The sequence below is a fragment of the Pleurodeles waltl genome, chromosome 11 (genome assembly GCF_031143425.1).
Source record: "Pleurodeles waltl isolate 20211129_DDA chromosome 11, aPleWal1.hap1.20221129, whole genome shotgun sequence".
Classification (NCBI taxonomy): Eukaryota; Metazoa; Chordata; class Amphibia; order Caudata; family Salamandridae; genus Pleurodeles; species Pleurodeles waltl.
Window position 1 is genome coordinate 681,515,434 of NC_090450.1, and position 25,135 is coordinate 681,540,568.

Genomic DNA, 25,135 nt, shown 5'->3' on the forward strand with positions numbered 1-25,135 from the left:
CTTGCCCGAAAATTGTGAAGACAGAAAGCCTACTATCAGCTCTCACCTACAACTAGCTGATCACACCTCAGTGTCCAAGGCAAAGACTGTCCAGAAGGTGCAAAAACACTTTCAAGCACAATGTAAATTAAGTAGCTACAAATAGTCTCTATGACCTTAGTTTGACAAAAGTGATCCTTCTACAATTTAAAAAAAATGCAGAAAAGTTTAATGATCATAGCTGAAGTGATTTCACATCTGGACTACAGGAACATAATTTATGTGGGTTTTCCTAGTGGTTTGATATTCCAAACAGACCAAAATCATGAAGCCCAGCTCATATTTGGTATCTGCCTTAATAACCACATCACACAAACATTAACAGCTCTTCATTGGCTCAAACCAAAGTACAGTTGAAAACTTTATGTACTGTCCATGTGCCTCTGCACATTGAGTACACAGGATATTTTTCAAAGACATTTGGCCACACAAACCATTCCAAGCCTTTGATCCAGCAATTGCAACATATTTGCAGCATACACCAAAGCCAGATGCTAAAAGGATTAAAATAAGTTCCCTGGGTGTCTAAAACTCCATTCCCTGCAAATCTTTCCTAAAGGCTCAAAAACCAGAATAAAAATGCGCCCAAACACACAATTGTTCCAGACTGCCAACGAGAAATTTCCACTATCATTTACCTACCAACCCATTACAAAGCTCTTTCCCACCCACAAGTCAATGACACATCTACGGCTGGCTCCAATCTCCTTGCACCAATCTAACATTAAAGTCACAAGTATTTTCCTTTTTCATTCAATAATACGCTGTCATCATGAGTGATACTTTCAAGATAAAGCTCTTTCAGAAGCCCACATGGCTATTAACTACTGTGAAAAACTGATGAAACGGTCATGTCGTTTGGTTTCTACTTCCCCTGTATACAACCTTTATGGTGAAACCAATGTGCACTGAAGCGACTGTTAACAACATGTAGCAATTTCTGAAAAGCACATTAAGAAATCGGTTTTGCTGATACCGGCTTGTATAGAGGATGAAAGAGATATGAGGATCATTTCTTTTGACACAGTTCATCTTGAATGCATCAGATAGCCTCATCTGGGTATCTGGTGAGTTTGTTTGTTTATGGAAGAGGCTTAGGTAGTGGAATCATTTAGTATTCACAATGCCTCTTGATGGGTTGTGTGCACTATTATGCAGGGACTGGTGGATGTAGGGAGCATTAAGCAGAGCTTTGGCTTAAGAAGGCTGTGGGGGTAAGCTTGTACAGGAGCAAGGCAAGCATATACTGAATAAAAATGCATGTATGACATTTAGAGCACAAGTCGCCAGGGCATTGGCATTGTGGTGGTTTTTGTCTGTGCAAGGAAGCAACACAGGCTAGCTGCCGAAGGTGTGGATGAGCAGACAGCAGCGAGCTGACACTAGGCTGTGTGATCACTGTAGGTAGTGCTTTCCAAACCTTTTAGATACACAACCCACTTTTTAGAATGAAAACTTTGGTGACTCGCCCAGCTTTATTGGGCATGAGGAGGGCGATTTTTTAAAGTAATTAAAAGCTTTGTGCAGTATCACACTGTCATTTACAATCAGCACATTTTCCGATAAAATGGACATTAACTTTGCACAGACATACAGTTTGACTGATAAAACTATATGGGACACATTGTGTGGAAAGGAGTTTGTGACTATTTATCATTTGTGCATCACCACCTAAAGTACTTTGATTTGCTTTGATCCTGTTTAAATCTTTGTTTCTATATCATACCACAGAATTACAAAGACCTGTTTCATTTTGTTTTGCTTTCCTAACTGCTGAATGAGTACAGTTCTTTTATAGGTATTTACATTTGTTGCATGTTACAAAAAATGACATCCTACAGCCTTTCCTTTCACAATCCCAGTACCCAGCAAGATTATCACACAATGTATTTTACTTTTCTTTCTCTGACTGCAAAGGGAAAGTAGTTTGTAAACCTGAACCCCCAATTTACAAAAATAAGCAGCAATTTATCAGAAAACACAGCTTAACATTTGACTTCTGTCTTTGAAGCACAGCAAATGTGACAAGATAAATACTAAAATGAAAGGCATTTATTTATTGCTTGGACTTTCAGGACCTTGTTTAAATCGGCTCACTCACAGTTTGGGAAACACTACTGCAGAGGAATGAAGTACATGTACACAAATGTGTGTGAAAGTTATTGACAATGCAATGGCTACTACACGATTTCACAATGGTTTGATGTGGTCATATAGTAAAAGTACTTGTGCACAACTATGATGCCTTCACAGTGGAAAAATACTTTTCTGCTGTTTTCTTCATTTAAATATCAGGCACAACTACTCAATGACTGCCTCCACGACTGAAATTCCTACAACTCTACTAATTATGGCATTGCCACTGGTGGCAATAGTAGACGTAGCCATACTGGACTACTAAACTTGTATTTATAGTACTAGGTACTATTTCTAATAGTTGCTCTAGTAGTTGAAGAAACCGTAATATAGGGGACAGCACTTGGATGCAGAAGGTGCCTCCAAAGTATTAAATGGTAACCATTATTAATCTGGCGATTGATGCAGCAGATTTCTTAATTTCGTCGCTTACTTGTGCAGATGGTTCAATAAAGATATGAGATCATCCAGAGAGGATACATTTGAAGGGAAATTGAAATAAAAACCTCCTCAGGTCATCTCCTTCCAAAAGGAACTGATCTACGTTACTCATGATTAGCAACATGATTGGAGCCAACATTCAAAGTGTCCTCCTCTTCCGAACATCTTAAGTAATCCCTCTTGGGGCAAATTGCATTTTCTGTGACTTTGACATTTTGGGGGGTCCTTTGGCACTGAGCCCTGTTGCCCCAGGCTGCTCAAGGCTCAAACATATTGCCAATGCTACATATAAGGCAGAACTCTCTGGAAGAGGGGTGTGCCGGAGAAAATGAAAGAACGCAGGGGTGGAATGTCTGAGAAATCATAGTGTTAGAGGCCAGGAAATGGTTCTTTGAGAGGCATCTTTCTTCCAAGGTCCTGTCTGTCTTGTCAACACCGGAAGGCCTGCTCTGTGTATATCTTGTGTCAAACGTCTTTCAAGCATTCTGGAATTAAGCTTTAAAGGGCCTGCATTCAGTGTCAGACTGGCCTATATTGTAACCAGGCAGTGCTTGTGGAGTTGTTCTGACAGATCAACGTGTGAGACGTTTTTTGCAATCTATGGGCTTATTTTATGACCATATGGGCCTTTTTTTACTTTTAATTTCTTCGATTTTACCACAATGTTTGCCTCTAAACACAAAAGCATGCAATCTTCCATACCTGGCAAAATAACCATCCAGCATGTCTTTACAAGTTCAAAACTGGACTGATTTCCAAATATGGGCCACTTTTTAGGTACCTGGTTCGCTAATAGGTGCCACATTTATTTTGCTGCCCTAGCTTATTAGTTGTCCCAAGCAGATCCTGCCAGTTTTCAAGCGTGTGTACTTTTATTTTGAAACGTTTTTAATGGAGAAAGATCATAGCCAGGGGGCCGACATTTGCCGCGTGTCTTAACGCCCCCGTAACATATTATTGCATAGAGCATAGGTCTAGAAATAACCACTGCTACAAAGCTGCCATAAGACACTATCCCTCCTGGCTGAGAGTAATATATTTACCAAAAGGATTAAATATTCTCTCATAATGAGAAGAAAAATAAAGTAGAGAAAAAATATTGGTGAAGCAAAAAAAAAAAAAGCCACTGACTGGCGAAAATGTGTGCCAAAACTTGAGCACTTGCCTCAGTTTTACGAGATAAAAGCCCAAATTACTATAGGTAATACTGAAGCAATAGGATCTCTTTATCAGGGGTTCTGAATAAAAAGTTATACTTATTTTTTCAGATCGATATGCAGAATAAAAGTACTAGGGTATTGCAGTTTCAAATTTGCACACAAAGTTGGGTAACTCTGCCTATCACGGGAGGAGTATGGTTTCTCCGACTTCACCCAAGTCATAAATTCACTTTTTTTTTTAATCATCGATTTCCTGCAGCAAGATGTTGCGACAAAGCGGCACAACCTGGACTCCTAAGTTGGAATGTTTTCTTGTTGCTATGCTCGACTCTTTTATGGCCCCATTTTCATTTTTTTTTATAAACTTTACCAGCTTAATACTTCGAATAAATGTATGGGTCTAAATTATAATGTGGCACAAGGGCAGTTATGAGATTGTGGTTTCAGATGTACATAAATTGAGAGGTAATGTAGAGGTGGAAATTTAAATATAAGTGGAGTGTACCAATGATGACAATGGCATTGTAGATTACTAGGAGTTATCTGTAAAGGGCTCTGTTTTTCCAGGACTACCATCAGGTATCATCAAGCATGTTACGTTTGTTAACGCTTTGTGTGTTAGAGACTAGATAGTCACATATTCCTCCCCTTTTGAATATTCCTCAGTCATCAGATAGGATCCAGAAACTTTCAGCAGTACCCTGGATTGCTGTTAGGTGGCACAGCACAGCTCTCCATGGATGGCAATCTGTTGCAGAAATGACGTGTGGAGCCTCTATATGTGCCACTCCTGCTCGCTGATGTCAGCTGAGACTGTCCGTGTTCCCAGACACAGAGTCCCAAGAAAAAATTGGTTGTGTCCAGTGTGTAGATTCCTAGACTTGGGATCTTATTAATGGACAGAGTCTAATCACAGAACAGGGACAATTGGAGATCAGCGAAGAACCTGCAGCTAGATAGGGTCTTTACCAGAAAGAGCATTAATGAAGGTACACAATTTGTTCTTCTGATAGAGACTCTTAGCTGCAGGTTCCTCACCTTTAGAACAGATGCCAAGCAGTACCCATTTGGAGGCAGGTTTGTGAATGCACTCAAACCAAAAAGTCCTGCATGAGTGTGTGGGCAAAATGCCCTTCTTAACAAACCTGACTGCCCATACTCTGGCTCTTCATGAACATATGTAGGTACACTTAAGTAGTTCCCTGGCATATGTCTAGGACTGGTACTTCGTGAGCTAAAGCAGTGTTAGGAGCTTTGGCCCTGGTAGAATGAGCATGCAGTCCTTCCGGAGGCTCCTTTTAAGCTAATGCATAGCATATCTTAATGCAGAGAACTAGCCAGTGGAAGGTGGTTCTCTTCCAAACTGCCTTGCCTTTTTTGCTTGAGGGAACTCCACAAAGAGCTGAACAACCACCCAGTGTTTCTTGGTACAATCACTGTAGAAACTGTGTATTCTTTTGAGATGCAAGTGATGGAGCATCTCCTCCTCCCTTAGAGGGGTGGGCATAAAACGTCAGCCGGGTGATGTTTGACCAACGTGAAAGGTGTCACAAGGGGAAGAAGGTAGTCTATGGTGGATTGACACGAGCATCGTGAAGTGCATTCGCCATGGCGATGTGATTGTGATGAGGAACACCATCTTAATAGTAAGGAGCCATAAGGAACAGCTGTGAAGAGGCTCGAACACAGTGCACATCAAGTAAGTGAGGATCAGTTTAAGGTCACACTGGGTATGACAAAGGAAAAAGGGGAACATGTTGAAGGCCTTTCAAAAATCCCATCACAACTGGAGACTTAAACATGGTGCGCTGATCTGGCAACCATAAGAAGGCCAACATGACCAAAAGATAACCCTTAGGCTTGCCCAAAGCAAAATTTTACTGGGCAAAATTAGGCAGACAGCAGACAAGGTTTGGCCCAAGTCCCCAATAATGTATCCGTCAATGCTTCATTAAATGGAAGAAGGGGCCCAAAGGATGTTTGCCGAGGTTGGAGGACTTCTGTCAAAACATTGGTCTTAATCTCCGAAGGAGGTCTAACACTTCAGCCACCCTATGCAGCACCATGGGATTAGAAATGGATTCCTCTGTTGCCAGTCCAGCAGGGGGTGAAAGTAGGCTTGTTTCCAGGAAGTTATTGAGATACTAGCCTCCTGTAAGTCATTGTATCAATTATCATCCTGGTAGGGTTACATTAACTCATCACCCAGGTCATAGCCATCATCTGAGTCTGTACGAAAAAGGGAATGTAATGTGTGTTGTCTCCCTTGTGGAAGCGGTAATTGAGTTAGAGGAAGTGTTGTCTCAGTTGGTATCCAGCACCTTGGTTGAGGTCACACCGGCACCAGAGAAAAGTATATCTGCTGTCAAAGTAACACGGGCCTGAGCAGGTCATGGTGCCGGAAGCAGGAGGCAAAACGGGCTCTGAGGATGATCCTGCCAGTGGTACTCCAGATGGAGGGGCCTCTCGGCTGCTTGGCGGTCCGATGGCATGCCAGATGGGGTTGGTAGAGATCCAAAGAGCCAGAGCATATTGGCGTGGAACTCTTCATACTGATGTGGTGTGACACTCGGCCCCTGAGACTTTGGTTGTGCCGGACACAGCTGTGGGATCAGTCCAATGCCAGACAACTTCAGGAGCAAGATTGAGAGTTGTGTGGTGCTACCCCTGTTCCTGTTTAGGTGAATGTGAGTGGCACAAGGGAGAGGAATCCCACTTCAAGTTAATGTGCTTCTTTTTTTTACTTACTTGACAATTTTGACTACGACAAAGACCAGCCTCTCAGCAGGTTTGTCAACTCTAGGAACAAGAAAAAGACCGGGATTCAACTTTTGGATGTGGACTGCAACTCGGAGCAGTCCTGGCAAGGAGTCTTTTTTTTGCTTGGAGATGTAAAGCTTAACCTTGCAGCCCCTGATGACCTTCAGTTATATCAACATGCAGTTGCTGTGGGCCTTGCGGTCGTGATTCGACCCCAGACACCACAGGCATATCTGCGGGGATCTGTCACAGTTATTTGTAACAGTCCCTACAGGGCTTAAACTTTTTCCCCGGAGGGCTGGGGGGGGGGGGGGGGGGGGGGGAAGACACCCTTCACTCACTAAAAAGTAGGTAAATGTTTCTAATAAATACAAAGCTCTGGATCTGCATCTGGTGGCATGGAAAGAAAGGAAGCAACATCAGCGCACAGCGGTGGTGCCTATATAGGCTCTGCATGTCATTCCCAAAGCGTAACGAGTCGGAGTAAAGCCACACAGTGCCATCGGATGGTGCTGTCGGGTACTGCTGAAAAGTTTCTGGATCCAGTCTGACACCTGAGGAATTTCTTTTTGGATGTCTAAAGGACGGCTCCCGTGAGCCTCTTGCTGACGAGCACTGGTGATGCACCTGTGTGCCTACTGAGTGGTACAAAAACCTGTGAAGACGTTTGGCAGCATTTCAAGCGACCCCTTCAGTTACATACGCTCTCTGCTGATGATGGCCGAAAGCCAGAAACACGTGTCCAGAGATACGGCACTCGCTGCACCTACCTTAGGTGAAAGACTTTCTACAGCGATACAGCACTTGCTGCACCTACTTAGGGTGAATCGTTGTTTGAAAAATTCTCGCTATTTATATTTAAATGACTGCATTTACCATGATGTCTTGGGGCTATTTTCCGCTTGAATGCAAGGCAGTGTGCTCCCTTTTTCTTTTTGACACCTGGGGAATACTCAAAGGTGAGGAGTCTGCGGCTAGCAATATATATCGGAAAGGAGGAGATTAAACATTATATAGCTATCAAAACTTATGATACTATCAAATGGGAGGAAGATGATGTGATACGATGTCTGCAAAATTTATTAAGCTGTTGCTAATGCAGAACATTGCAAATAAAAGGTTTACGTTCGCACATTTTTACTTTACGACCAGTGCCATTATATTATGTTCTTATACATTTGGCACACATGCCAATACATTTTGTGCTTATGCCACCACATTTTGCACACATAGCCTTTCGCAGATTCATTGGGACGAGCAGCAGCAGACCCAGGCACCTGCTGTGGAATGGAATTCCTTTAATCCATACCAGAATGACAGCTCAGCCGCACAACTAGCAGAAAGAAGTTTGCCAACAGGGAAAAGTAGTAAGCAAGGAAACAGGATTATTGCTCCTCCAATGAGTAGCTCTAGAGCTACTGGAAGCTTTACAGTTACCAGTAAGTAGCTCCCTTTTTAGAAGCCTAGCCTATTACATTGGAACCCTTTGCTTGGTTTTAATATTAATATGAATAAAATAATGTGAAAAATAGGTGCATTTTCAGAACTCCTAAGCTGATAATTGAATAGAAATTGTTGAATTTGAATGCTTAATATATATATATATATATATATTTGAATGATGCCATGCTGCACTGTGGAGTACTACTATTATTACCCTGGCGCCAAGGGCACTGCAGCGTTGGCGGCTATTCGTTATCCATGTTGAGGCATTCTAAATTGCTAAAACATTTTTGTACATTACTGCTGATGCACAAAGGTCATCACTAAGGGAAACCTTGCACGGGGTGAACACTAATGTTATCTTGTCTGATGTGGTCACTATTATAACACTGATAATATTTCTTAGTAGCTGAGGCAAATTTTTATAGAAAATAATTGGCTCTGGTTACAAAAAGGTCAGAGACTCCCTTGTCCTAATGGATCTTCAGTTGTAATCCACACAGAACCGTGATCGGATAAAGGCCTTATACATTCATGTCTGCAACCTTGGAGGTTGAAACACAATGTCTGCAAGACAACTGAACCATGCATAAAACACCAAAGACTGACTAGCTCAGTATGAACATAAACTCATTAACTGAAATACAGTGAATAAGGTAATTTGCACCATCACTGGGGTTCAAGAGCCTTTGTTAAATATGGGGTTCTCATTGAAAGTAAGTGAAAACACCCCACTATAACATATATAATAACTGGGAATTACAAATAATCGAAAATGTGCTTCTAGAACACCGTGGTAATGCTGTAGCACTTTAGTGGTGGAAAAAAGGTTGTTGATACACTATCACTGATGTGATGAACTTCTAGATTAGGTACTTCTCTATCTTACTTCGGTACCTTATACGAAATGTTTTATAGGGAATATTATGAATATGGTTTGTTGTGTATGTACCAATTGGTTAAAGATGTGCCTGTGGAACAAAAACATAAGTTCTGAAGCAATTACTTACAAAACATTTTTTTTAATAATTATATATATATATATATATATGTATATATATATAGAGAGAGAGAGAGAGAGAGAGAGAGAGAGAGAGAATACACTGATTTATGGCTAATTGGGCAAGCTTTCTACGCTCAAGTTTTATTGTCCCATCTCAAACAGTTTCTGTTGTGCAGGCACTCAGTCCTTTTTTCACCATAAAGCTAATATAAGGCACACATAGAAAAAAATGGGTCAAAAACTGCTTCGGACCACTAGCAAGCGTAAGTAATTTTCACAGGTACACGAAACACACAAAAGATGATGGGATACGGCCCACTGGCTTAATGCAAGCAGCCTCCAATTTCCTTTTGCACGTTTCATGTACCGCCCTAGGTGCCATGGGTATGCCCATACATGAGTCGCATGCTCACTGTGTCACCGAAACCAAACTGTACCCAGTTGATGAGCCCAAAACAAGGGCAAAACTGGTCCTGGGTTTCTTGTGTTCCGGTTCAGGGAGGACCTGGCTTGGCAGTTTGGGCTGGACTGTTCCCATTAGGAGCAGGGTCCAGACTGATTTGCATATGTTTGGGTCCAAACGGAGGTGGCATGGTGAGCAAAAGAATGATGATCTTGAGTGCTACCCAGAGTTATTGCCAGTGGTCAGCCTTAATGCAAGCAGCCTCCCATCAGCTTTTGTGTGTTTCAATTGCACTGGTACATCTGCTAGAATATGTCCCTGGCTGCAGTCAGAAAAGTTTCAATGTGAGCTGTGTGGTGGAATCGAAGAGTACACCAAGATTCCTGGTGACGGAGTAATGTGATGGTGCATTTTGTGGGGACAGTATAACAGCTGGTAAGGTGGTTTAAGGACAGGAAAAGGAAGTGCATTTATATTAGGTTTGGAGGTGTTTAGTATGACAGAGCAAAGAAACTATAGTGGTGCAAGCCTGTCCATGCATAATTTGAAAAATAGATTAATATGAAAAATAAAATCTAACAAAATAGTAAACAACTAAAGTAGTGTAATACAGATATGTGACAATTTTGGATGCATTTGGTCCTTTCAAGTCCTAGAACTGAATGTGAGCGACAAGGTTCCAGCTGATGGAGCTTAAGGCTGGTCTTCCTTTTCGTTGGATGAGTCTTAATAAATCTAAGATCAGCTGCATGTAAGCTTTCCTCGTGTGTCTTTTCAGTGGCCACGAGGACAGGATTAATAAGACACATTCAACAACAAGGATACCCAGGCTTCAACTCCTTCAGATGGAACCTAATCTTGGATATACAGATTTGCTAATCTTGGGTATATGTGAGGACATTACTTCAAAGATTATAGAATATTTTATTGTTGAAACTAATAATATACAACATAGTCACTTAATGCTGTGCAAGAGCAACCTAAAGGAATGTGGTAATGATTTAATAGTACTTTAAGGCAACTGAAATGAAAAAGATATGAAATGAGTGTAATTGATTCTGGATGCTATAATAGGTTATGAAAGATGAGAAAATAATCAGCTTTACTTTTAAGGTGAAAAATAGTTTAGCAGTTAGAATGATATCATGTAAACTTTTAAATGAAGTTTATCATTACTAAAGGGCATCAAGACTGAAAGTTGCTAAATTGATAACTGCTTTAAGTCAACCTCAATGTATGTTTAGCTACGCGTAGATAACAAGAGAAATTTTACATGGAGGTAAAATTGGGGTTGAAGACATATTACATGAAGATAATATGGTGCATTGTGAAACTATGCACCCTAGTTGCAAATAGTTGGGATAATGTTGATGATCAACGACATTGTGACCAGACCTGAATCCAGATTTTAATTTTGTGAAGTAGACTTTGAGAACTAAGATGACGCATGTTCAGTTTGTAGATCTTCTTCGAGATCACGAAGGTTGGCCAGGCACAGATGACAGTAGCACCACATTGTCATTCTAGTACGCTGTATTGGTTCATCGTAGCCAAGAAGCAAGTAACATTTTGTTCTTTATCTATGGGATCCAGCCAACCATTAAAAATAGCTTCATATAAACACAAAAGCTCAGTGTAAATGTTCTTTCAAAGTACTTTAATTCACATAATCCAGGTTCCTAATACACAACAGACAACCTGTGGAGTCTTGGGGAGAGGAGTCACCGAAGAACGCTTATGGACCCCGAGCATCCCACTAATACATGACTATCTCCAGCTAAATACAGCATCATCACCCATTCATGTCCCAACCTGGCTTCAGCTTAGGTACAGGTAGCAGAGGAAGGACCAAAATAAGAAAAAAGGGAAATATATATATATTTATACACATCGGTCATAAATTATCCTATCAACCACTTTCACTAATATAATTTCTAAGAGTAGTCCACTTTAAATGTAAAAGGACAAATGGAAGCCATTTTTGTGGTTTTGAAAGGGAAAAGCAGGTAGAAAACAGGTTTATTCACGTAAGCATTTGGCTCTCCTCATTATCTACCTGCCCAGCTGGAGACCCAGACACTGTATTTACAAATCAATCTGTATATTGTAATAGTTGCTCTAAGTGACTGTGGTTGATGGGGACCGGGATTTCAGAAAGGCCAATACTGGTGGCTTTAAATTCCCTCTGGCTCCCTATAACAACCCAGTCTTTAATATGCACAATAGGTAATCTCATATATACAGCCAATAAACTGTCTCACATACATTTACACAAAGGGGGGACTGCAGTGTAGCAATATGTTGTGCGTGTGCGCACAGACTCTTTTAAGAGGTACAGGGAATGGAGAAAGAGCCGATTGGGGTAGGTCTTGCTTGGGCTTAGTGCCAAGGTTCGCTGGTGGGAAACCTGACGAGGTGGGAGAAAGTGTTGCGTAAATCAAGGATTAATCAATAGGTCCTCAGTGTTCTTCTGGTAATGTGTGTCGTTTGGACAATTACAAAGAATTGGCTAATCTGTCCTGGTTTGCTGACCAATCAAACTGTAAATTGCACAACGACCCATAAATCTGCAATAATCACCACTGAAATTCCATATATGAAAATTGTTCTCATACATAGTCGTTGCGGGCATCATGAAAACCTGAATGGGTTTTTAGTACGTGGTGAATCAATTAACTCCTCACCTTTGCTCAAGCCAAACTCTGAATGCTTAGTCAGCTTATAAAATAGCTGTATTCAGATACTCTCCTGTGCCTCTTCAGCAGAAGCTAGTTAATATCATAGCTAAAACTCCATCTCAAGGCTTTAACTGGCTGAATATAAGCCTGCTTGCATTTTTTATGGGTGTGCGTAGGACATCTTTAACAAAATGCAATTCAGCAACTTTATTAAATAGTTTGGTCATACCAAATATAGTCAACATTTAGGCTTTTTTCACTGGCTGAGAGTGAACACTGACTCCAACTTGTATCTGGGTTTCTTACACTGGTCTTTTCAACAATTAATAGGACTGAGCAGAGTTCTGGTACTGCACGTCATGATGCCTATTTACCTGTTCAATAGAAAAAAATATATATGTTTTTTAAATGGACAACAAACCTTTAAGAAGCAGAGGCGTGCTGGGAAATAGGAGAATTTCTGCCAGACAGAATGCTGTATATTCAAGCAAATGGGCTCCAAAAAGAGACTGTAAAAGTCCAGCCCATTGGCAATATCTCACCATCAGGGAGAATGCAGATATTTTTACTGCACATTACGTCAATCTCGTGCTCTCATGGTTGACTGGCTGATGTCACACCAAATGCAATATTGCCTGGTCAATGAATAGTAACAATTTGATTTCTTTATATGGGTTATAAATAGAAGCTGAGATTATGACGCCCTCATATCCTCATTAATCAACCTCAGAAGGATTTAAGACTGACTTGCGCTGGATTTTGAACCGGTGATCTGCATGTTGCACACAGATGCATATAGAAGGAATATCAACCTATTGAGCTAACTCTACGAAATGGGCATAACTGTGTATCTAGTGCTAGTCACATTTGCAGGTGACTAATTGATATGTAGCTTCAGCACTTCACTAGCGATCAAAAGGTGTCACAAAAGGAAGAAAATGAAAGCCTAATAAAATTTCAAATAAGGCAGTACGAGTTGGGACACAGAGGCTTGATCCACCATTTTCTTTGGGCCAGTCTTAACTAAATGATAGTATGTTCATAAAGCTGTGGGGGTTGGAGTATAGGAAATTTATATCGGGAAAAAGCAAACATTTTTTCCTCTGCAATGAAGAATATTGGGAAGCATGTACATCATTGGTCCTCCTAGATATGTTTGTGGCTTGTTCGGCGACGATATGTCACAAAACACATTAAAGCTCAGTATCGGCGTCCACCAGCACTAAGGACCTTCAGCGTTTGACTCCCATAGGAATAAACTTCATGTGCAAGTGGAGGCAGACTGGTCACATCGTCCTAGGATGCCAAAGTTTTGAGCATCGGACCTACAGGATGTGGAAGTCTTAAAAAATCTTTGCATAAGTAGATAGTATACTTAGCCAGTGCCAAATCATGCCCCCTTTCAAAAAAACTTTGCCTTACTTTGCTCTTTAAATCTGTCTTTTTTAGCCAATCGGTGTTGTGCTGCCTTATATAGAATGTATAAGCTAAACAAACTGTCACGTAGCATGCCAGGCACCTTATGAGCTGCTGCCTGTCTTCTTATCCATCATGGAGAATTATCCAACAATTCCCCTTTAATCAGTAGCGTGACCAAAAGAAATAGAAGAAGGAGAGCATCTCTTCTATGTTCCAGATTACTTTGCAGTACATATAACATCTTTTAGAACGAACACAGTGTTGAAAGCACCTGCTATCAAATTTTTAGCAGGACCAGTAAGAAACGCATTCTGGAACCAGGCTCAGCTTACAACATTCAGCTCTTTCTTGATAACCATCGACTTGACCACTCACAGCACAAACTGCACAGTACGGTTTAGCAGCAGACTCAGACGCCATCTTGTTTGAAGGAGCCAGACCAAAAAGGTGTTATGCATTGTTGCAAATGAGGGCTAGACCCATCAAGACCCACACCCCAAACTCTGATGGGCCCAAGGCAGTTCAGACGCATAGTTCTGCAGCAGTTTGTGGCAGGTCCGTGCATCCGCTCTGGATATGTCTCAAGAGGAAAAAATAAGTCAGTGCACATTAAAGAAATGAATCGCCAGTCGTGGTGTGATGCAAAAAGGTATAGCCAAAAATTGAGGAGAAATTCGGCTCCACAGCAGGCTGAACGAACATGAAGTTATTAAACAAGATTAAAAAAAGAAAAAAAGAACTGAAGGTGAATTTCCTCCGGGAATGAAAGTGCGTTGATTATGCTTTGCGCAGGCCCGGCAGCGCTCGATATGGAGGTGCATTATTAATATTTTTTGGTCCCCGGCTACAGGTCAATCAGCTGATCCGCCAACATGAGTGACCTGGTCAGGGTTGGAAGACTGGACTCAGAGCTCCCACTGCTGGTTCTAGAGTGGCCACCTAGACAGGGGTTAGCAGAGGCAGGATGTTAAACGTGCACAAGCGGGAGGAGGGAAAGGGGAAGAAAAGGAAGGAAGAAGGTGGGGAGAAAAGAGAGAACACAAAAGATTAGCATCAGAGGTGCGGAGCGAGCAAAACGAGAATTAAAAATCTACACGTAGAAGGGAGGGTAAAAAGAGTGGCTTTCAGGGGAATCATGTAGAAAGGAAAGCATATTCCGAAATCCTACAGGGTAGTTTGGTTTGAGGACTAAAATAGCACCCAACAACACACACAGCTCCTAACTGCATTAGCCTAGCACTGTCCCATCAATGTTTTCATAAATACTGTTCGCTAACCATCAGTGAATGTGCACCAGCACTTAGATCCATGGAGACAAACTCACCAAATCCCAGGGATAGCAGAAGTGACATCCCATACTGTCGATGACATCACAGGGTTCACCTAAGTTTACCTCTGCTAACCCTCCCTCCATTTGGCACCTAAACCGTTTCTCATTTCTTGCGGAGGGATTAGGATAAGAGCAAGAAATATAACCATTAGAACGTAATTATGCCTCCTACAGCCCTGCGTAGTTTCTATTCATGTCACTGAAGCCAGGGGTAGAAAGGGGGCAGGCCAGGGCTACAAGAAAGCAGGCCACGGGTAGAAGCTGCTACACCTGGTTACTCCTAACTGGCATCCATGGTTGGATTAATAATGGCTTCTTATAACACTAGGATTTTAGGATTTTCCTCAAGCTCGTATTCAGGCCACACTCTTGTCGGTTGCGGTATCTACCATCTTTGTTCACAGGGGTGTAGCTATAATTTGTGCAGCATTTGCGGTGGTACCAGGGTCTAGGAGTATGAGCGGAGCACTGCACTAGCAGTTTCAGACATGGCAGCCAACTACACTCAATTATGACTGCTTTTTATTGCCCAACCTGGGGGTGGGAAAATCACAGACCTCTTGCTCATGAACAGCCTTGACAAACTTGCTACAGCACTGAGTGTTTGAGATGGTATGGTATGGTCTGGATATTTATATAGTGCTTACAACCCCTGGCGTCACTTACATGACCAAGTCTTACCACTGCGGTCAGTATTAGCAATTCGCCCTTAAGATATCACCCAAACCTTCTACACCTTAGCTCAAACATTGCCTCACCTACTTTTTTTTTTCTTTAGATCAGGCATTATCCAAGACCATGTGGTTTTACTAAAATTATATATAATTCACTTACTTATGGAGGCTTCCATGCAGCCCTCTTCATTCATTGGTCTCTTATAGTGTCATTCACATTTTTCTTCTGCCCACTACAGCGTAAAGCACGGGTCAGTTTGTCAGCCCACTTCAGACATTAACTAACTTCACTTTAAGTGACAGCATTCTCCCCTCAAATAAGGAGCACGTCCACATACAAAGTAGTCCCCTTCAGTGTCTGGGACTACTAGGGTTTAACTATGGCAATGGGTGCCTTTTTTTGTTTTTAAGCTATCGTTTTTCTTTTTGCAGCTTCCCCCAACAATAATGCCTTACAAAACCTATGACAGAACAAAACAAGCACTGAAAAAAGCCAAATGTCTGGCAGCCAATGTTAAACCTATTGATTTCCCCAATACTTGTTTCACGTTGCATGGGAAACAATCTCAGATCCTAAGATAAATAATGATAACTTTTCCTGTAACATGTCTTGCCCTGTTTACATGGGGAAATGTTGTAAACATGTGCCTCCTAGTCATTAAAAATGATATCCATAAAAAAATACTTTTGGAAGATGCTAATCAAACTGTAATGCAGCAGGCATGTTGTACATCTGAGTAGTTTTCAGAATTGTGAGTGGTCATGATATAAAAGAGAATTCTCAAAAATATTTCAGAAGTGCCTGTGCCAGTTATGTCACAGAACACTTACTATTATGGGAGCCTGCATTTCCCATGGTCACTTTGCTAAACCGAGGAGAGGTGCAGGCTTTAACAGCTAAACCCGGCTCTATTTTTCAGGCAACCCACAATTAGGGAGGTAGGTGGGAAATATGCATGCTTATGAAATTTATCTCATAAGACTTTGTTCCCACTTAAAGTGGTTGGCCCCCATGAATAATATAAATTCAATAATTCGAAATGGACGCAGGAGATAGTGGCCATTAAAAAAATGTAGTCACAATTGTCCTCTCACTTGAGATCCCCTGAACTTATTTGTTTTAAAGTTATTTTACCACGAAGAAGTGATGCTTTCAAAAATGATCCATAGCCAGAGCTACTTTCTGCCTTGTGCCCGTTCATAGGCTTTCCTCTCTGAGGAACTCAAAAAAGATTACATTGAAGACGCTACTCCAATTCCCCGTATTCTGCCCACTACCTGATGGCTGAGGGATAGGTACTTGGCAGCCGCAGCAGCTTCTCTAGGAACTGTTTTGTTCTTAAAGATCAGACAGGAAGACCCGCCTTTAGCAAGATGGCAGTGAGAAACACATTTTATGTGGTTGGAATGCATGAATGATATAGTCAGACAGTTCCGGCATGATAGAAATGTTTTGCGAGAATTCCATAATCAAAGCATTTCAGCTTTAATACTTCTTACAACAAGTTCCACGGTCGAGGGATACATCTGTACTTAACTTTTTAAAGTGTAAATTGTTTCCCTCAGATCATTAGCTGAAGAGGAAAGGAGACAACTCCAACGAAAACAAATTTGTTTCAAAGGTCCCTTTTGCAGATGAGGTGAAACAACAGCGACTTTACTCCTGCAAATTCCTGCTTCAAATTTGACTCTTGGTTACCCCTTTCCCTATCCTTCAATCAAGGCAGCCACATTTTTGTAAATTTAACAGGATTGAGAGTCCACCTCTCAAGGACACAAATTCAGCTGCACATACTACAGTAGTTCAAATCAACCCTTTGGTCGAGACACTTACTTTTGGTTCAGTTCTACTTGCAATACGATGAATAAGTCTCCTAATGCACTAGCCTTTACAGGATATTGTTGAGGCCTAGTATGACATCCTACTGCTAGCTAAAAAGCAGCAGCATCAAGAAAGCAAGGAAAGAATTCGGGAGCTTTTTTGACAAGTTCCTGGTTCTGAAAGAAAAGTAAAATGTCAGGTATTCACCCTACATCAAGATGATATTGCCCCACAATAAGCACTACCTGTTTTTATACCCCACTGTGATTAAGGAAAGCAGTAGGTGTCTCTTTAGCATCTGATGCAGTAGGCAATCTCTGAGGCAATCTTGAGTCTACTAGGTGGAGCCTGAGGTCTAAAGGAAGATTTTGCCGGCATGTTCGTTCCAAGATATAATACATGTATTGATTGGGCCATTGCCAGTGGTTTTCCAGCATTTGACCAGTGAATAAGCCTAAACATACTAAGAAAGCAAGTTATACATAGGAATGTTGCTTAGGTTTTCTGCTGCTTGCCCTGGCATGGATCTGTTGAAAATAACTTGCATGCTGTATCACAGATTACTTAATATTTTGGAGGAGCTCTCTTGCACATAGAGTCAGTTGCCTCGAATGTCAATTTTCAGCATTGTGGGTGCTCAATAAAGAGTAATGTTCATTTAGTGTTTCCAAAAAGAGGGGACAGCCCATGCAAGTGAGCAACCCCACGCGTGCTGGTGGGGCGGAGTCTAAAACACAAATGGTGCATTTTCAGTAAGATGAAATGCCATGCCACAGCCATTTACGTGACCAAAGCAGTGTGCTAGAACTAAAAAGATAACATGAGAGAAGGGTCAAAAGCAGGCAAGGGAAATCAGTGTTGGGCTCAGATGCTGTTGCGAATTTTGTCCTTCTCTGCTTAGTAGGGTCTGCCCTTTAATTATATATAGAGCTTTTAATTTGTTCTAAAATCTTTCTGATAATGTCTGGAATTCCCCCCTCGGCCTGAGAGCATCAGTTGTCAGTGATCGGTCAGTGAGGTTTAAACAGCTAACTTGCAGGCTCTTTACAAGCCATACTAATGCCACACTAGAGAACTGCTTTTGTTACCGGAGTGGCCAGGAGTCTGTGTCTCAGTGGCAGACAGGCCCATACGGAAACCGAGATTACCAGACATGAAGGTCAGACATTATCTCAAACTCTTGTATGTTAAGCTCACACTGAAATGCCAATATGGCCGAGCCAGCCTATTTGAAGGGACTCACGCCTGCTTTGTCATTTGGTGCTTAGAAATTTAGAGAAAACTACTAAATCACAAGACGATCTACGCTCTTGTGTGGTTGCATCTGCTATGTAACACCTTTCTGAATATTTTAGTAGGCTTATTCAGGCCCTGTCCCTCATAAGTGACAATGTGCTGACCATTAAAGAGAACACTAAAAGCACCACTGCGTGCTATTTCACAGCTTGTTTAGCATTTTTGAAGCACTCGTAGACCACTGAGCCTGCTACTCATGTAATAATTGTTGTCCCGGCAACTCAAAGACACACCCTTTAGATAACAGCATTAAAGAACTAGAAGGATTTTCATGGTAGTTAGACTAAGAACAAAGGGAGAACAAAGACTATTCACATGAAAATAAGTTCAAATAGTTTCCTGGGGAAAAATCCGGAACAATGCGTCCGGAATCACGTCTGCGTTGTTCACGCAAGCGGAATGACGTTTGCCTGAACAACGCAGGCCTTTTTCTCTGCCTTAACCACGCATGTGCTGAACAACGCACGTGTGTTTAAGGAAGAGAAAAAGGAAGCTCCCTCGGGAGAGGATGCAGACAGGTAACTGGGGCAGGGTTCGGGTAGTTTTTAGGGGTGCGGGTGGGTTGGTACATTGGTTTTTAGGGCAGGGTGGGGGTTGGGGTTATTTGTTTTGTTTAGGGGCGGGGTCAGGTTTTTAGTGGCAGAGGGGTCAGGTAATTTTGTATTTAGGGTGGATGGGGGGGCGGGTTTTAGGGGTGGGGGTCATGGTAATTTCGTGTTTGGGGGGTTGGGTCATTAGGTTTTTAGGGCGGGTGGGGGCGGTTTTTAGGTGTGGGGTCGGGGTAATTTCGTATTTATTCAGGTTTTTTGGGGCGGGGTAATTTGTATTTAGGGCAGGTGGGGGTCGGGTTTTTAGGGGCAGGGTGGGGGGGTTGGGGTAATTTTGTATTTAGGGTTGGGGGTCAGGTTTTTAGGGGCAGGGGTGGGGGGTTGGGGTAATTTTCTATTGAGGGCAGGAGGGGTACTTCTGTTTTTAGGGGTGAGGGTCATTTTATTTTTAGGGGTTAAGTTGTTTTATTTTTGGGGGTGGGGTCAGTTTTAGGGCTCAGGGTGGGGGGTATCAGGGTAGTTTTTAAGGGTGGAAGGTGAGGATGCCTCTGTTTTTAGGGTGGTGGGTTAGCATGCGACAACTTCACATGCCGTTTCCACACATGCCTTTACTAGGCATGCCTTTACAATGAAAAATCGTTGTAAAGGCATGCGTGGAAACAACACGGTCGTTGTTCCAACTGCGTTGTTCAGGCATGCATGGTTGCCGCATGCGTGGTTCCATCATACAACCAGTTTCCTGCCTTACAGACTGTGTAAAATTGGACTTTGGTGGCATTATGGTGGTCTCTGCCAAGATTGCCAGGTGAGTTTGCGAGGCTGGGGCAAAAATTCAAAGCAGGGCCCTTGAAGGACCTTCTTGTTGCCGCTTCCATTTTTGCCCACCCCAAGCATCTTTCACAATATATTAAAACAAATGAAATTTAGGGAAATTGAAAATATGGTGTCTGGCGCAATCTAGCAGATCAGCCATTCATGCTGCTTCATTATTTAATGAGGGCTCTAGGAGCCAGATCATTAAGAATAGCAATTTTCGTCTGAATCGCTATTTGGTAATCGCTATTCTTGATGTATGAAACTTTTAGTGTTTCCTAGTGGCTCGCTAATCAACCTACGTCATGAATATTGAGGTAGGTCGCAATTTGCAACTCATTAGGAAGGACAGCCATCACAGGGATGATGGGCTGCTGAGGTCAGATGACCATCATGTTTATGACTGCTTTTAAACAGACATTTTTTTTCTTTTAAATGCAACCGTTCAAAAAAAAAAAAAAAAAAAAAAATGCAAGTTTAATTTAAGAAGCAGTGCTCCATAGGACCCCTACACCTACTCTTAAAAATATTTTTGTCAACATTCACAAAGAGGACGGGCACCCCTTGCGGTTTGTGAATGGCTTACCACCTCCTTTGCAGAGGTGCTAATATATTATTTTGCATCCAGAATTTGGTCGCAAAACATTAATATATACTACCACAATTAGATATTTGGAAAGGATGCCCTAAACATGGCCCTTCTAAATACTGTATTGCACACCCGAATTCTGTGGACTCGCAGTTTGGAGTTTGGACATAAAAACATATTTGTATGGTCACAACTGCTCAATTCAGCAAATCTCGCTCTTTCAGACCTCAAAAATGCTCCCTTCATCTGGCCCTAGGTTCCTCTCATTTAAAAACCTATAATTCAGTGTTTTAAATGGACAGGTGCGGCCCTGACCTCTGCTGACCTATCATTTGAACAAAAAAAAAAATTGTGACACAGTAACCAATGTGGGCCAGCTTATAGGGAAAATAGAGGCCTTCCAGACAGGCTGGTGCACCCAAAAGGCCGTGTAGGGCAGGTAACAGTCTGTCACAAGCAAGCCAGTCACCTCAAGCCACCTTGTGTCTTACCTTGTGAGTTTTTGGATATCAACACTGGAATGGGGTCGAATTCATCTTCGGCCACTTTGTCTGTGTCCTCGGGCATTTCAAACCCTGCTATGAGGTTAGTTTCTTCTGTGGCAGGGTTAGCAGGCATAGGCAGGAAGCAAAGACAGCAAACAAAGCGAGGTTAGAAGAGCGTTAGTAGTGTGAGTTACTTTTAGAAGACAGCAGGAAATACGAAGTGCAAGGAGAAGGAGAAAAGAAGAATTGGTACAAACCTAAAGGGGGACAAATAAATCAAATAATAGGAGAAGGAAGGAAGGATCTTGCAAGATTAGTTCCAGAACATCTGTTGTGTCAAAACTGCAATTGAAATAATTCACAGGACAGGAACAGATTAGAGGTCTTTTTTGCCCTCATCATCATCTAGCTTGCCCTTTTACAAATCTTACAGTGTCTGTGAGCCAGACTTAATATAGAAAAAAATCCCAATATAGCGGGGCAAATCATCGAGGAATGTAAAAAAACAGCTAAGAAGATTAGCAACAGAAGAGCAGCATCGAAAAGGTGAAAGACCCAAAGCTGAAAACAAAGCATAATTTCTACTTTCTGGATTTTAACGCCAATGACAGCTGTTTTTTTTGATAAAATCCTCTGACAAGGGCAGGAAAATAAAGTGATTTCCGCCAAAGTTAAGACACGCTCACATCTGGCATACAACTCCAATTCAAACACCTTGCCCACCGTTTGCATAAAACTTTGTTCAGTCAGGTGGGAGCTGGCATACTATTGCTTCAATAGACTACAAAACAAAATTCACATGCATACTATCCTGTGGAAAAAGCCCCACCGCTTTTAACTCTGCATTCATATGGCCTAACTAGGCGAAGGCCACAGGTGCTTCCCAAATTCATTGCAGACACAAGCTACCATAAATCCTCTAAAACAGACAGTGTGTAATTCTCTAGTGTTAACGAGCCTCTCCTGAACCTCAACAAGCCCAAGATGTCAAAGCAACAGTGCAATAGGAACAGCACGGGATGAGTGACTGAGAGAAGACAAGTTATGGTTATATCCATGGCTTCTGGTAGAAGGGAAATCACTGTCTACTCTTGGAAGGCAGGACGAAAAACAAATACTTTGGCGACTGAAAAATATATTTGTATTAATAGAATAAGGTATTTCATTTGCGCTGCAACAAAAATAGGGGATGCAAGTCCTTAAGCTAACACTTCTATATGGACAGGCATACACAGATCCTGGATATCCCATGTACACTGCACCACAGCGGCTCAAACTGCACCCACCTTATTCATGAGAAGAGGGTCAAATACAGCAAAGTAAGTCTAAGGCAGACTGCCTTTCCTTACAAGTGGGAATGCGGACTCGGCTTTCAAAGATAGACTTTTTTTTAATAGTGGAGGCAAAAATCAAGGTGGATAGCTTGTTGACTCCTTTTGTAACTGCACAGACGAGCTAAAAGGATGAAATCCTAGGCACACAAAATGGCCACTTACTAAGACCCACTGGCTACACATTACCATCAATCAAGAACTTTTTTATGCTGTAACATACCTTTTTCGCAGAAAGCAGTTCAAGTGTTGGAAAATGTATACTTTTCCACTCACAGACCCACTTCAGAATGGGCAACAACATTAATAGAGCACCCCTTGGGGCACAGTCTGTTAATGCCACAGATCAATTTATCATTGGAGCAGTATGGAAGGACCTTGTTCATCTCTTACTCCGCAGTGGCTTTTCAGTAGCACTTCAGGCTTAACTGCAGCTATTAAAGTATAAGTACTCCCCTTCTCTCTGCAGCCTTGGTACACCAAGTAGTCCTCTCATTTACTATGACACTGGTGGGGGAAAATAATTAAAAAACATAGGAACCTAAAAGATATATTATAATGAAAATATATGAGAAAAACTCTTGGGTAAAATACAAAAGAGACAGTTAACCTGAGAAATGGTGAACCACTGCTCTGGAAACATTAACATGCTTGTGCATTTTTATGTCTGGCCTAGAGATCTCACAAGCCTTAAACAGATAGAAAAAACACAAGTGAATATATGTGTGCCATCAACGTAGGATACCAATGTAGTGTTACTGCTCAGGATTTCCTCCAGATCTAATATTTTGCATCCAACAGAAATTCTTCTAGTTTAGTCTGCTAGACTCTGGGACAAGACCATTGCTTCCTCGGAATTCAGGAGCCACCAATCTATGTTTCAAAGCACCACAAGCTTCCTGCTACGTAAGACTTTAAGGAACTATGCCCAACACTGCCTTTGCCGGACGCCATTGAAGACTGGTGTCGACAATTAAAGAGAGTAGGTTCCAATATTCAGTAGGACTATTGATCTTGTTTAATTGACCTGTGTTATAGGATCACCAAACAAAAAAAAAAAGAAATCTAAACGTTCGGATTAAAGTTAAATGTTTCAAACGTGCATGATGAAGTCATCCCTTTGTCTTTGGCCATCACAACATCAATCCATATTTTTACCTCACTTGATATTTGCTTTCAAAGCTGAAACGGCAATGTACGTTTTTCTAGTTTTAGCCAGACCCCTTTGCTGCTGCTCAAGGTGTGAACAAGTAGGTAAAGTTCCAATCCTCTCCTTGCCAGAGCTGCACTAAAGGACGTTTAGACAAACTTAAAATTGGAAAGTCCACTTTATTTTAAGAAAAATCATTGTAACTTAATTGAGAAGGCATGCCCAATGCATACTGTTAAGACAGAAATGGCGCCATCATACATACAATAATGTCATATGAAGCAACTGGCTTGTTTTTAGATATTTTGTAAGCAGTTTGCTTCCCCCCGGAGTCCTGCTAGATTGTAAATGCTGCACTGTAACTCACGTGCTTAGGTCGCCCAGAAAGAGGCAGCCAGTATGGAGGCTCTGTTGATACTGTGTTGAGTGCAGTCAGACACACGGGCTAAGAGTGAACCGTGAAAAGCCCACAGTGTCAACTGGTTGATACCAATGAACCTTTGTATCAGGTTGCCAGTGCGGCCTGACATATATGTCCCTGTTTGTATCACATGCTTAGTGTAGACACATGCCGACTTTAAATGCGGTGCTAGATTTGCATCGTTCTTCGAAGCAGCAGATCGACAGGATTCAAGCACCGGCCACTATATGCATCATGGGTTTGGTGCAAGCAAGCACACCAAGTGTAAACAATGAACTCCTTGAATAACTTGTTTGATGAAGATACAAAACTAGTACAGCTGTTGCAGATGGTGTATCACATCTTTGGTGAAATCAGACACACCATGTTATAAACAACGCACTCTTTATCATGTGCTTGGTGGGGACGGACACGCGCAGAAAGAAGTGCTGACACAGAGGACTTCCTATTAAGCAACGCAACGCAACTTCCTACCATGTGACATGGTGCCTCTGCTCTGAGCCTTCATGGCTGAAGCTTCTACTAGCTACACCCTAACAAGGGGCACAACTGATTAATGAGTAATTATTATAGAACCAGAGTGGCAGCATGGGCTGCTTCAAAATGTATACCCGGTGAACAGGTAGATGTCATTATTTTCGGCAGATTTGTAACTTGCCAGCACCACAGCAGGATATGGGTATTCTGAAATATAGTCAGTCTAACAATGCAGTGATTTAGTAAACCGGGAAAACTTGTCAGATCATCAGAGCAGCTGGGTGTGATGGATGCGACCCCATATACCTTAGATGTCAGACTACTGCATTCTTCTTTATCAATTTGCCTCTGGGTAATGAGATTCACTAAGCAGATTCTTGATAACAAGCTAGTATATCTCTGAGACGCCTACAGCAAAATGAGACGGCTGCTATATCATGAAGTGAACTGCGGCTATGCATAAGATGTTAAATTGTGTTCATCATTTGACTGACCGCTGGTGGAAATAGAAAGGACTCAGCACAGCTTGTTTACCCTGATATGATTCTGTGGACTAGTAGGAGTTTCAGACTGTGATGCTTCTACCTACAAACCCAGATGATGGAAGGTACTACATCAAACCCAGAAAATAGAACTCCAAGTACAATATGACATCTTAACAGTTGGCCAGGGTTACGATAACCTTATTGGTAAACTGATCTGACACTCACTTGATTG

The 25,135-nt window shown here is 41.8% G+C and overlaps 1 protein-coding gene across 11 annotated transcripts in view; it reads right to left on the minus strand.

The window, feature by feature from the left end:
- AAK1 (AP2 associated kinase 1) overlaps positions 1 to 25,135 on the minus strand; it is a 244,600-nt gene that overhangs the window by 47,614 nt on the left and 171,851 nt on the right. For 4 of the 11 annotated variants that reach the window (XM_069214193.1, XM_069214191.1, XM_069214192.1 and 1 more), the window contains one exon: positions 21,046 to 21,150. The exons of 3 other annotated variants lie outside the window; for them this stretch is intronic. In XM_069214193.1, the coding sequence (XP_069070294.1) occupies positions 21,046 to 21,150 (105 nt within the window). Of the gene's footprint in view, positions 1 to 11,025; positions 14,422 to 21,045; positions 21,151 to 25,135 lie in introns of those variants that run through there. 4 more of the 11 variants (XM_069214198.1, XM_069214197.1, XM_069214200.1 and 1 more) reach the window with 2 other exon arrangements.